The 14,549-nt window shown below is 43.5% G+C and overlaps 2 protein-coding genes across 3 annotated transcripts in view; one reads left to right on the top strand and one right to left on the bottom strand.

The window, feature by feature from the left end:
- The first annotated feature begins 357 nt into the window (after positions 1-357).
- Positions 358-11,541, top strand: LOC135916282 (nuclear envelope integral membrane protein-like). The gene has a single exon (XM_065449608.1). It carries the CDS (start codon positions 555-557, stop codon positions 1,770-1,772), a length of 1,218 nt encoding a protein of 405 aa, XP_065305680.1. The 5' UTR covers positions 358-554; the 3' UTR covers positions 1,773-11,541.
- Positions 11,363-14,549, bottom strand: part of LOC135916281 (OTU domain-containing protein 5-B-like) — a 58,832-nt gene continuing 55,645 nt past the window's right edge. For both annotated transcript variants that reach the window (XM_065449607.2, XM_065449606.2), the window contains one exon: positions 11,363-12,071. In XM_065449607.2, the coding sequence (XP_065305679.1) occupies positions 11,881-12,071 (191 nt within the window). In that variant the 3' untranslated portion in view covers positions 11,363-11,880. The remainder of the gene's footprint in view (positions 12,072-14,549) is intronic.

Consider the following 14,549-nt stretch of genomic DNA (forward strand, 5'->3'; position numbering starts at 1 on the left):
GGCCAATTACGAACATAATTTGTTGTCTATAAAGGTGGAAAAATTATCGATGACGCGCCCTGGGCAGCCAATCAAATAGTTCGCCCTGCTAACGTCAATTGGGTGATTTACGTCATATGGGTAGGGGCCGCCGAGCAGTGCGCTGCGATCGGCCGCGATGCACATTTTTAAAACCTTATAATAAATTACAAGTCTTACACGTCAATTAATGATGAGAAGGACCTACTCTAACGACTCAGTACGTTTGTACAAAATCGTCAAAATTCTTTCAGGGTCCCTTTAAAACTGCCGCAGTAAACGAAATCGAAACTGTCAGCGCCACTGCCAATGTCGATAGGAGTGGATCTATTAAAGAGAGGGACTGTGTCATTATTGCGTTCCGCGGCATTCTTTGATAGCGCGTTCGTGCTTGCCAGGGTGTTTGCGTCGATGGCATCGTTCGCACGGTTTGTCACGTCATCTTACTGACCTTGCAATGGTGTAGCACAAACACCGAATCGCGGGTTTTGCTCGACACTTGTAGTTGCAATTCGGGAATCGGTCGACAGCGCGACATGACTGGTGCCGGGTTTGCCTTGTCGGCGGTGATCGTGCTTTTGAGTGCACTGGGTCGTGTCGTGGGATCCGCCGTACTTCTGGAGGAACATCGCGTCTACTCGTCGCCACAGAAGTACGACTACGTCGGGGGCATCGATGTCTACTGCTGGGAACCACCACACGACGCCCCAAGCTACCTCGATGTCTTCCAAACAGCCGCGGTTGAGTTTTCCGTCGCCCCCGATGACCTGCAACTGTTCACCGGTGAAGATGAGCAGACCGTGCAGCAGAAGTACTTCCACAGTGGCGTCGATTTTTCCTTTTTGGCGACGAAATTGCAGCGCAAGGTCAGCTTTCTGAACAGTCGCCACCGCCGCTGCCTTGGCGTGTTTTCGAGAGGCGCTTACGAGTTCGCGTTCGTGCGCAGCGTTAACCATCGGGGCATCGCTCAGTTCTGCTTCGGCATCGTCGCTTTCTTCGTGGCCGCCGTCGTTTCCCGTAGCGCTGCCGTTTTCTACACCTGCGGCACCAGCATCGGCGTCTTCGCGTTCCTTTTGATTGCGGTGTTCCTCGTGAGCCGCTTGCTCCCGCGCAGGGCCGCAGGCTACGCCCTCGTGCTTTTCGGCTGGTCGCTGGTCGTGTCGTGGCTCGAGTTCCTCTGGTCAAACGTGCAGGACGTTGTGGAGAACTACCGACATTTCCTCGTCTGCTACGTCGTCGGTTCGGCTGCCTTGAGTTTCGCCGTCTGCTATCGTGTCGGACCGCCGAGCAACCCTCGAACGCTTAACTTGATTCAGTGGTCGCTGCAGTTGGTCGGTTTGGCCTGCGTCTACTTTTCGTCTGACAGGAGCGACGTGATGGCGGGCGTGGTAGTTGTGATGGTGTCGACCTACCTGGTGCAGTCCTGGTCGCGCAGGCCTCCCGCCTCAAACGCCAACCGTTCGACACCTACCGTACTGTTGACACCTGCTGTCGAACAGGGCGCACCGCCGACAGATTCGCCAAGAGCGTCGAGCTGCACACACTTCGGTGACGATGGCATGTGGACTATAGTTACGAAGATTCGGGCTCCCCAAGCTAAGAAAATCGCGATGTGTATCCGTGCTGACGACGGCATACGCTCGCCGAGACAGTGGGTGACGGTGTCGGAACGTGACATGCTCGACAATAGTGGGGACGAGTTTGACCCTTTCCTCGAGGAACCAAATGTAGATGAGCCCGACAACACATATTGAGTGCAGTCATAACCTTGGCGGTTATATCTCTCACGAGTTGTGTATCGGAGCGGTGCATTGATCTTAACACAACGTACTAGATCTGTTAACTTGAATGCTCAATTTTGCCGCGGCGGCCCGCTGTTCGGGACCCCTTTGGTTGAACGTGCGGGTACATTTTTTTCCCCCGCATACCTGGCCAAGTTTTCCCGATAAATTTCGTCACTGATCTGCTTTGTTTATACTGTAGCGCAATGGAAACGTCAGAAACTGGCTAACTGCATATTATATACGCAAATTAGTTTAAGGTTGTTGAGAATCGGTGGTGTGTGTGTGAAAGTTTGTACAATGCATACCCAAACAAAAACGTTTTATGGTTGTATCATTTATCATTTGGAGCCATCACTGAGGTGAGCAAGGTACTTTGACCTGAAGTCTTTACAAAAGCCTCGGGGCAAAATGCTTGTACATCTCAATCCTTTATTGACCTTTTACTCCAAACACAGCGCAAACAGTCACAGGCAAAAGGTTGGGGGCTCGCATGCAAACTCACTGGTAATTGATAGCAAGAACTGGAAAAGCTTGCAGAATAGGGAGCAGCAGCCTCTTCTTTTCCGTTTCAGCATCTATGATCTATTGGGTCAAATAGTCTTTCAAAAGGCTCCTGCTTTACACAGGAAACTGATCTTCTGGCTAATATGTAAGCGTAACTTCCATGGGCAATTATTGTGTGCCTCACTGAGACGCTGTAGGATCATTTATTTCATGTGCAGCGAGCCAGTTCTTTGTTTTATTATTATGGACAACTTCAAAAGTAGGTAACGTCACTTATCACTGGTTTGCTTTCTATTGAAGTTTGTACTAAAATGTGATTTTCAGGTCTGTCATTCCATAAAGCACTCGACACCTTTGCTTGCCTGGTTAACTTAGGGGGAAAAAAGATGCTGTAGTGCATTGCATTCACTAACAAGTGAGATAATGTAGCGACGAAGTGGTTTTACCACCTTTTGGCAACTAAAACTGAAGACTAACCAGGAGAGCAAAAGACACAAAGTCATCTATCAAACGACACAGACCCCAGAAACACCTTTCTGCACAAGCAAAAACAATGCAGCTGGATATGGAAAAATCTGTTGAAGTTCTTGGAGAAATCATGGTACACTCTTACTAACTTCCTGCATTTTCTGCCTTGTGTGTGCGACTTGCAAGGCTGCACACTCTCTGTCAAGCGACAATGAAAGAGAAAAAAAGAAAGGGGAGGGGGGAAGAACGGCACTGACACAAACTTAAGACATCTATAGGAATGCAAAAACTGTGCATATTCATCTCCGGTGGCTTCTAGCCACCATATGATTTTGCTCCACTCACTGTCACCTTGTGTGCATCAGTATGATCCACAGATGCCATTGTGCACAAAAAAAAAATAGAATGGAAGTGAACATCATTCCTTTACAACATTGAGTCATGGACATAAACATGTTTTATGCAACACATTCAAACCAGAATGAGAGCCAACACAAACATACTAAAATGCGCCAGTCACGGCCTTCGAAGAAAACGTTCAACGGCTTCTGCAAAGTCAGATCCCGACTTTCTAACAGATATAAACCTATATGAACTAACATTACTCTAAAAGACACATGCACAACAGTGTTTTGGGAAGGTATAGCAACATATTGTTAAAAAAATTTTTTTTTACTACTGCATTAGTCAAGCAATGCAGTTGTTGAATTATGCCAGAGTACTTTTGTGGTCCAGTACAAGCCAACAGTTAGTTTTGTGCTTCTTGATAGGAGCACAGCAGAAGTACAGATTATCAAGTACTACACAACTTAAAGCAATTGCGTCCAACCTCTTCAAAAAAATTTCACTCTGCTCGCAAGAGTATACACAAAGTAAAATAGTGCTAACAGATATCATGTAAGCGAATACTTGTAAGTGCATTTCATAGACCATCAGTCTGTTTCACATAAATTTGTAAAATGTCACACATGTTCCAATCACTTCACCAAGCAAGAGCAAACATGTAAACAGCAACAAAAGAAAATGAAGCAGACTCTGACATCCTTTGCGGTATTAAAGGATTTGCCAGTTATTTGTAGAACATGTCACTAAACTCTTTCATGTGTCAAACGATACCAAGAAAACATGTAATAACACAAATGCCTTATAAGAATTGTGCATTCATAACGAGCCAACCAAATGATGATGGCGACCAGCTTTTACTTTTTCTTTTCAGGTGCACGCAGTGGTTAGCCCTAAATGAGTGTCACGACCTGCCCTGGGCAAAAAATAAATAAGACGATTAACCAGTGCTCTGCTGTACATGATACACAATTGAACTGACAGTCATAAACCACAGAAGTGACCATACAGAAATGGTCTGTTGGACGAAAGCCTTTAGATGTTCCATTCACTTGCGATTAGTTATGCAACGAGCAGACTGTGGCTACATGCCAGCTGTACTTTATCAAAGGAACGCCTGAAGTCTTTGATCTTTTACTTGCAGACTTAACAGAATTCTTGCAGCATGCTTGAGACAGAGATTAAAGAGCAAACAGGTCATGATGGCACTTTCGGTCACGAGAACTCCTACCAAGGAACCAGGCTATGCTTACAGACGATAATAAAAATTTGCGACACTAGGGCCTTCATGCAGACTCCTTACGAAGTGACGTGAAAAGCCTATGAATAATCATCCAGGTAGCAACATCCCTTACTCTGAGCAATGCCTTACTACTACTTGTTCCTTACTACTCGAATTGCAATTGCACAAAGAAAATTGTTTTTTTTTTTTCTTCCAGGTTGTATGTGCACATTGCACCCTTCTACAATGTCATGATGGCAGGCCGCCATACAAAAGCAACCAAAAACATATTTTCTGGATTGTTCTACAAACAAGTAATGATGCTGCCATCTATGATCAATGTATCAAACTTACCAGGAGAACCCTACACATCTAAGGTAATTAAAAAAAAAAAAAACGGGCATTATATGTAATAAACAAGCTGTGCTCATCCAAGACAAAAGGATAGTTAATGGCAAGATGTGATTTCAAATCGAGCGCATCGAAACTGTGTATGGAATGGCTATTGCAAGAACAAAATTTAGAAGCCCGGGCAATGAGAATGTCCTTCAGCTATGTTGTAGAAGCCTTCTAGCACAGGAGAGTTTCAAAATCAGCTTCTTTAGCACCACCTTTCACACAACTGTGTGTATATAGTTGGGTTTATGGTAGCCATTGAGCAACAATACGTCTGCAAGAGACTTTGAACAAGAAAGTTTTTCAAACAAGACAAAAAGTGTCATCATACACTGCCCGACTTCCAACAGACGACATCAAACTGAAAATGTAGTGACCATTACACAGACAGCTGCCGCGAAACAGAACCGGCAGAAGCACAGACCCTGCACACAACTCCACAACAGAAGGGTAGCTACATCAGTGACAGACAAGTTCTACAATTCAATCCCTTCACAATTCGAAATCTTGACTGCAGACATAAGATGGGTCATCAAAAACACGCATAGGTCATGCCACCCCAACCTGCCACCTCTGAAGCCTAGTTTGCAGACTGAACTTACTGTGCCCTGTGCTGGAAGCTTAATGCTGAAAACAACATGTAAACTCCTCGGCAAGAGGAGCGGCTCCGTTTTGCTTCTACGGCAGTTATTTTCCCATTTCATCAGATCAGCCTACTGTACCACGTGAAATATGATCTTGCTCCCCAAAACACTGCTTAACGGTCAACTGCAATGACATTTTTGGACCGCACAAAAAAGCCTGGTTTCAGAGAGTGCACATACAGAACAGCCTCAGCACAAAATTTTACATTTGAAGTAAGAGCATGCGCATTGCAGAAAGCTAGTAAAAAACACAAGTTTTTGATACCAAAACTGACAAATACCGCTGTTACCACTTGCTGAAAATGACACGCTACGCAGAACCAGCACAGCTCCCCGACATCTCTGAGATCAGGTGGCGCTCGCAAGCACGCCGAAAAACCTTGGAAGCCGTGGTCTAGGACTTGCGTCACACCTGCTAATCACCAGGCGCACGTGCCACCTGCTTTTTAATGTATTTTAACATATTTATTGCTAGTAAGAAATATAGACAGTAACCAGCTTTGCCAACATGGTCTCGATTGACACCTCTAGTTCATAACCAATTTTAAAAGCACAAAGGAAACATATTAAATGCTTTACTTTTTTTTCAAACCTCAGCAAAATGAAGTATTCCATTCGCATTGCCAAACAAGTGCAACTAAACACTACTGCGAGCCAAGTACTTTTCCGAGTCACTCATAGACAGAACCACTGCTGTTTTCCTTTTCTATTCTTTAAGATTTCACTATGAGATTTTAACTTTAGACAAACAAGTGACCATCATACAAGAAAATGCAGATTGCTTTTTTTTTTATCCAAGCTATACTGGGCAGTCCACAGACATTTGTTCGTGTGCTCTTCCAACATGTTCTGTGGTGCATTCATAGATTCACCAATCTTGCTTGCACAAAGAAGTTTATTTTTGATAAAAAGCACCTTTAGCTTCTGTCACAAAAACATAAAAACAGTTACAGGTCGTCTTTTTTGCACTTCTAAGGCAAACATGCATAAGTAAAAACTTGTCCAAATTTCAGTTCTTGTTAGCTTCCCTAAGTTTCCCTAGCATGGGGCAGCAGGCATGTGACGCAGAAAATACCACTGTGAGAATTTCTTCTACCACTGCAGTCTTTCACAGCCTTGAAGCAGCCTGATGTCTGCTCTGAATGTTCTCAGTGGAATAACTCTGTCTCCTTCCTAAACCGTAGTTGTAAAATTAACAGCATGCTGCACATTTTTGTCCATTTCAATTTGGTTCTGCAACAGCAATAAAAAAAAAAGCCTGTTCCTCTCACTATCACCACAGCCGGATTTTTAAGAAACAAATTACTGATAGAACATCCAAAAGTACTCTAAAAATAACGTCTGTAGTGTAAAACATAATGTGCCGAATAATAGAATGCAACCATAAAAGGTACCTTAATGGGAACATTTGTGCAGTGGCCTGTGTTCTTGTTACAACTTTATCCCCTTCTGTGCCTTGGACGAGCTGGGTTCGTCCACAGGTTTCTGGTAAAAACAGCCAAGAACAAGACCAACCCATCAACAATTACTTTGCATTTTCTAATTGCCATGGATGAGCCTAGTTTTGTCTCGGTGCTTAGTTGTGCTTTCGGTAGGTGGCAGCACACTAAGCAAGTAATGTTGGCAACTAGTCTTTAAAAATATCTGCCATGATAATAGCGTGACAAAGCACCACCAATGTTAATTCCTTACCTTTTACTTTTGATTTCGCTATCCTTTGAGTCTATTTTTGCATATATACTTGTGGAATTTCTAGTTCGACTATTTTTGCGCACATACTGCTTGATAGGTTGCTGAAGTACAATATGGTTACCTTCACAGAGATAATTACATTGCAAACGCTGTGTGGCCAATTGTGTTTGATCATGGGCCTCCGCTAGCTTAGGCTAGTGGCCAAAGTTTACTCGTATACTCTTCTTATTATAAACAAATCAAAGAAAAATTCAATGCCACTGCCAAACGTGTACCTCAGCATTAGTGTACCTCGTGTACCTCAGCAAGCTGACATAAAGACAGGGACTGCTATCACTGCTCACTGGAGATAACATGCTTGGCCAAACGAGACGATGTCATATGTTTACTCAGTAAATCAGGTGGCTTAAGAAATGCAATCCACAAGTGCAAAATCATTTAGTTTGGAATAAAAGCACAATGATGTTTCAGCAGAATACCCTTGCACCATAACATGTCGCCCAACATCAAGGCCTCCCATGTAGACCTGCAATGTAATAATGTAAATTGCTGTTTATGCAAATTTTTACAGCTGTTTTGTTTTTCCTGTAAACTAGAGGCAGTCAAAGAAAGACAGTGGTGGGTCGTTACAAAAAAGCGTTTATCCAGCTCTATTCACTCTTTCCCCGCCGCGCCCATCGGGCATTGTTAGCCTGCTAACGATGGTTTAAAATGCCGTTTCGAGGCCTTCTACGCCTCAAGATCTCGTGATTCTGCTGCACCTGCGGCTGATTTTATCGATGGACCGAGCAGCAGTGAATCTGAGGATCCTGCCTTTCCGTCAGGCTTTGACTCCGAGAGCAACGACGACGCAAACCAGTCAGGAACATAGGCGGCTGCAGCATGGCATGCTCAATTGTAGTGCTCGCAGTCAAATTTTTGCAGTGGAATACCTGTTCAATGAAAAATTGATATTTTCGGAGATAGTGCGTATTAGAAGGCGATACATTTCGTATATCATAATTTTTTTGACATTTTTCTGACTAGATACAAGCGTGCCTTTACAGAGTTTTTTTTTTCTATTTTATCTCACAATCTTGATTCTGGCAATTTACATCTTTTTATGACATACATCTCGTTAATAAAAATTATGCATGAGAAGTGCATTCATTCTGCTTTTTGTTTATGTATTGCGTAAAATATTGAGTGCGGTACCATCAGAAAAAAAAAAATCTTATGTAACCTAAAAAAAAAAACACTTATTTTCCCCACGGTAGGGAAAGAGGTAAGCCTCTACCTGCCATGGCATTATGGCCTTGTGTACATTTTTTGCTCATTGATTCATGACTATGAATCTTCTCGCAGAAAAGAAATCCATGCAGGTCAGCAAAAGTTCAAAACCAGAACAGGTAAGATTTTGTGGTGCGTTGCAATTTTCAAACAGGCAAAGTGCAAAACTCATGGTTCCATGCACTATCTCATATTCAGACAAAACAAGATCAGCCTGCGGTCAAGCCAAACTCTCACTCTGAGAATCAGTATTCTTGTTTTACTGTGACACCACTTGGCAGGCAGAAAGAAAGCTACGCCAGCCTATGAAAGCAGTTACTAAAACGCAATATTGAAGGTGGTATTGTGGTCACACTTTAGGTTCATGCACTGCTGTGGGTTTGCACAGACACATGAAGTCCGTGAACTCTTATGTTCCATCTCACCATGACTTAGCAAACAAAGCTGTAGAACTGTTCCACCAAGTGAGAAAGCCCTCCACACGAGTACAGTGGAGATTGCACTGTTCCATTTTTAAAATCAGGTTATCCTGCACAAAGACATTTCAGCACTTTGCAGTCAGTGAGTGGCTACATTGTTCCGAATGAGCTTGGCTTAACTCATTGCAGTCATGCGTCGGACACTTCTTTGCATGCGAAAGAAAATCCGTTCTGGTTGAATATCAAGAAGCACCAGACGTGCTCCCACTCACCAGTTATTTGGGATTTGGAAACTTTTTCATCAAAGTGAATTTTACAATGCTTCCAGATGAGGGCAGAAAACTTTTTTCCTTTCCTCTGTGCGTGAAGAAATTTGGATGAGATTTATGACATGAAACTGTCGACAGGATGGCAACATTTTGTGCATGTATGTTTCATGGACAAAATTCACACAAGTTCAGGGAATCTGGAAATGAGTGCTGTGGACGAATATATTTCGCCTTCAGATGGTCAGCAAACATCCTAGGATGAGAGCACTTTAGAGAAAAGTGTCGGTGAGGACACTACATGCATGCAGTACAAATCCTGGCCTCTGCCTAGCATTGAAGCACTAGCACACAGTGCTAAAGTACCGTTAAGGGTCTTGGGAACAGTGCATAAATAATCTGAAATAAATCACTTAACATGCATTTGTTTTTGTACGAGCGCATTTTCTGCGTGCCATCTCAATGCGCAAAATGGCTTATGACTGGAACAACCACAAGCTGTGTAAATACACATATGACCGCAAAGGATTAAAAAGCAATTGCCAATGACATTTTTGTTTTCAAAATAAATGCTGTCTTGAGGATAGAAAGGCCAGACATGCAAATGTGAGGTGTGAAAGGCGCTGCTAGTCACCAACGAGATGGCACCAGTACATTACTGGAAGGGAAGAGGTAATTGTCCAGTAGGTCGGTGCACCATTAAAAACAACTGACAGTGTCATCATTTGAACCCTGAATCCAGTGAAAAATGCAGTGAAAGCAGACAGCTAAAGGTAGTTGGAATGGATAACACCTATGTCACATTGGTAATTCTGATTTTCATCAAAATCATGCTGCTTCAAAAATTTCAAGCCCACGGGAAACCAGACACCTTTTTGCAGAATCCTCAAATCTTCAACACAAGAGCTGATGCCACTTAATTTGCCATGTACCAGACATGATAGGCTTTTGAAAGACAAAGCTGCGGTTGACAAATGTGCCTCTGATACAGCAAGACCTTTAAATTAAGGGAAGATATGGTAGTTTCTTGGATGCAAAGAGCAGGTTAGACTTGACAAATTTGATCTGTTGTAGCGACAGCAAGCAATTCATGTGCTACATTAATAAAGAACCATAGTTCTAAATATTCAGACTTCACATTTCAACCTTATTGAAGAACTTACTGTTCTTGCTTTTTTGTCTCCCAACTCACTATCTATAAGTGCTGATGGTAGCCTTCAATCATGCCTGAAATTTTCTATTACAATTGATCGAGTACGATTACATCAAGAACAATCAAAGTCAAACATGCCAGAAAATGAGCGTGTTGCAATAACATGTCTCACCGAGTTCGGTTTAGTTTGATGCAAGCATGACTGAATGTTTGTGGGACAGCGTTATTACATCTGTTTTAGTCTCGTTAGGTTCATGGATTGGTAAGGCGGAAGCAGACATGTGACCAACCATTGCAAGGTTTCGCAAGTTATATAGGAAAAAGTTTTCAGACTTTCTCATGGCGTCGGGAACACAGTTTTTGTATGTTTCCAGTTACCATTTCACGTGTGAAAAAAACATTGCAAACTGTGACCAAGAACTGTCATGTGACTTTCAAGAGCAGCCGTTTTGTGGACACAGCACAATACAAATGAATGTGCAGCAATAAATGGCTACATAAAACAAAATTTAACAAATGAGGGCGTTGCTTTTGCCAAACCACAGCGAACTCTGCCGAGCCATAGAGGAAGCCAAGCCAAGCTTAGTTTCACCCAATAAGATGTCAAGTTTATTGAGAAGCAAGGCTTCAGCCTGCCATAGATGGTTTACATAATTGCATTAGGCAAAACCAAACCTATAGGGAATATGCTGCTAGCAGCCAATGTTGCATCCCTGTCTACAGCACTTAATTATGAAGTCAAGCTAAGCCAATCTGAAACACTTATCAAGTTGGGGCGAAAGCTTCCAGCTGTTAATACTGCCGGTCAAACAAACACTGCAGGTTGCTGTTGCCTGTGCTAGTGCAATCCACTAAAGCTTGCTGGTCTGACAGGGCACTGCAGCTCTCAGCATCAGCACTTGGGCACAGCAAGGAACACTCGCAGCTAATCACAAGCCACTTGCAGCATGCAACTCAAGCAAGAATCAAACTTCGCAGGTTCTTCCACTGAAATCAAGCTAGCCCTCTGAAGCCTAACTACTTTTTAACATCAACACAGTCTTCCAAAGCCTTTCATACACTTACTCTCACCGGCACTAGTAACCCTGTACAATCCTCTATGCTCGTACTGAGGCATGACCAAGCAATTTACATTAGCACCAACAGTTTCAGGGCAAATAAGGAAAAAAATTTAAAACCCATGCATCAAATGGCCAATTTTGCAATCTAATTCTCAGTACAGTGTCACCGGAACATGAAACAAAGTTCCATGTGGTACCAGCATGACAGCTCCAGTGCACTTGGCAAACAAGATGCGAGACGCAAGCACAGACTCACGATCTGCTTTGATGAAAAATTAAAATTAGGAGAAAGAGAAAAAAAAAGTTCCTGGAAAGAGAACTGCCGTCTGTTCCTGTCTTGCCTGAGACACAGGATTGTCTTTCCTTCATTCACGGCGAGTTTGTCCACGGCCACAAAGGCAAGGTGCAGGCCACGATGACACTGAATGCAACCAAAGCACAAGACACCAGCTCATTAAGCACATGCTGCTGCGGCCGAAGGCAGAAGGTGATGAATGTGAGAAGCAGACGGCGGTGGGTCGTCTGCTGTTGACCAGACGCCAGCAGCGCAACCGTTCCATTTTGCAGACCACAACACGTCAAGCAAAACTGTCTCGGTGGAGCGCTCACAGTGCCTGGCCTTGTGTTGGCCTGGTTGCTCCGTTAGCTTGACACGGAAGCCGCATTGGAGGAGCTGGAAGCAGTTGCGGCAGCACAGTCCGAGTTGTCCCTGGCAGGAGAGCCAGGTGCAGCTGCATTTGTGGCCGACGCTCGCTTCAGGGAGTCTAGGTATTCCTGCTGAGACTGGGCCAGCACCCTGGCTATGATGTCCGTGTCTTCCCACTCCGTCAGGCCTGCGCAAGAGAATCTGATCAACCCTCATGTACAAAGAAAGTTTGCCAACTCACTAGTACCTTTATAAACCATATAAAGGGACGCTTAGGGCAAATACTAAGTCGACATGGACTGTTCAAATACCATTCCAGAAACCTTGCAAAGCTTGTTTCGAGCCAAGAAAAGACTTGGTTAACGAGAAACTTGGAACTGAATGGTCCGAATAGCTTTTTTTGAAATTCAAATCTGCCACTGAACCAGGCCAGTGGTAACGTTGCATATGCCATCACCACCCTTCGCTGCCGTCGGTGGGTAGAACACCACCCAACAGATGGCCATACCAAGGCAAGAAAGAGTGGTGGATTGGCTGCTGCAGCTGCTTTTTGGTCAAGTGGCGTAGACCATTCGGGCATCCCGTGACATCACATGAAAGTTGGATTCTCTGCTACTTGTAGTTTGTGCGAGTTTCACGAGCTAGCGAAACCAGCAAAACAAAACTGCAATGCGAAAGCGTGGATGGCGCAGAGTCGAGCGAAAATGAAACCTTTCGAACTCCTGCGTCATTATAAAAGGTATTTTCAACGAGTTCGTTTTTCTAAATATGGAATAGAACTAGGTAAGTAGCTTTTTATTTCGTCTTATAATAGAATATGAGGATGCTTTTTGCAACGAGTGGTTGAGTACTAGAGACAAAATTTACCTGAGGAATGCTTTCGTCACTGGGCAAGTACTTGAATGTCCTGGGGGAGTCTAATCATGCCCTGCATGATTAGAGACTCAATTTCTCAATTATTAAGGCTCTGTCTGCGATAATATTAATGCCTCAGAGATTCTCGAGCACTAATCTATCACCTTAGCCTGACTTAATATTTGCCTTTAGCGTCCCTTTAACTCTTTCGTTACCGCGAGAAAATGGACATTTTTTGTATGTCTCGGGAAAAAATTATTCAGCACTACAAATAATATCCCAGTACATATTGCAGCATAGCATGTTGTGCGTAATGAAACGCTCTTTCCAAAAACATACGTTTCCAAAAAAAAAATTATGTAACACATAAAAATTCTATAAAGCGCCATTTTTGCTGCCAGTTGATAAGAACAACAATAAAGAAACATGATATCAACAAGAACGTTAATATCAAAGGAAATTCAGAATATACATTTCAAAGATAAATAACCCAGGATTAGTGTTTGAAAAAATAAATGCCTCAGAGATTCTCGAGCACCAATTCATCACCTTAGCCTGACTTAATATTTGCCTTTAGCGTCCCTTTAACTCTTTCGTTACCGTGAGAAAATGGATGTTTCTTATGTCTCAGGAAAAAATTTCTTCAGCACTACAAATAATATCCCAGCACATAATGCTGCTGGGATATGCGTATACTGCTGTTCTTCGGACACAAAAAAGAAACTAAGAACAGTTAATCACTCATGCCATATGGTGAAGCAGTTCTTGGATTTTGTGAAGCATTGGTGCACTCCGCAATTTTCCCACAATACGTCTGGTTTTTGTTCAACGTTGCGGTCCTTGTAACACATTCTGCACTTCTGCCTTTTCGGCAGCTTCTAAGGTTGGTCCGATGAGAAGTCCAAGAAATGTAATTCACCAGTTCGTCTAGAGTCATGCACCTGTTTCAGGACAGATCGCTCTCAGTGTAGCTTGCCAACTACAAGATTATGCATCGAAGCATATCTGTTTGCACTTTTACAGATTGTCTTTATCACCTCTGCAGAGAAAAAGAGTAGAAAGAAATCCCATGCCGTTGTAAACTGTCTTGCACTGATCCGTAGTGTTGGGTCGAGATGTGCTACGGGCGGCCAGCCTTCTTAGTGTGGTGAAACGGAAGTTTCTCTGCTGCCAATGGCAGCACATCATAACCAAGCAAAGTATGCGCCCTGAAGATTATCAGTAGAGTGGTCAGGTCATGCAAAAAGATCGGCATATTATTATTCAAAGGACTAGCGCAAAATAGCAGGGACAAAGACAGAGAAGACGACAGGACGAGCGCTAAACATCAACTGGTTTTTTACTGCGAGCGAAGGTACATATATACATTTCGTTGGTGCATGCAAACCAGTTGATGTTTAGCGCTTGTCCTGTCGTCTTCTCTGTCTGTCCCTGCTATTTTGCGCTAGCCCTTTGAATAATGATGACACACCAACTAGCCCAGCTTTCTGCCTTGATCGGCATATAAGCACGCACAAGGAAGGAGACCGCTCAAAGCCGTAGAGGAAACTCGCCGGAGAACAGCTGCGGATGTCCCATGCCGACTCAAAACATTGTTGCTGTTAGAGCTTGAATCTGCTTTGCTGTCATCTTCAGAATCGTAACTTGAGTCCATCATCAAATGGAAGTGCGGGTGCAGCATAGTTTCAAGCACGACCCTTTTCTCGCGACGCAGCCGCACGGGATGATGTCATTCGAGCGACTTTCAATAGCTGCGCAGTGACACGGGCAACACCCTTTGCCGAAATTTTACGAGAGAAGTGAAACCTAA

Source organism: Dermacentor albipictus, chromosome 6 (assembly GCF_038994185.2).
Source record: "Dermacentor albipictus isolate Rhodes 1998 colony chromosome 6, USDA_Dalb.pri_finalv2, whole genome shotgun sequence".
Lineage (NCBI taxonomy): Eukaryota > Metazoa > Arthropoda > Arachnida > Ixodida > Ixodidae > Dermacentor > Dermacentor albipictus.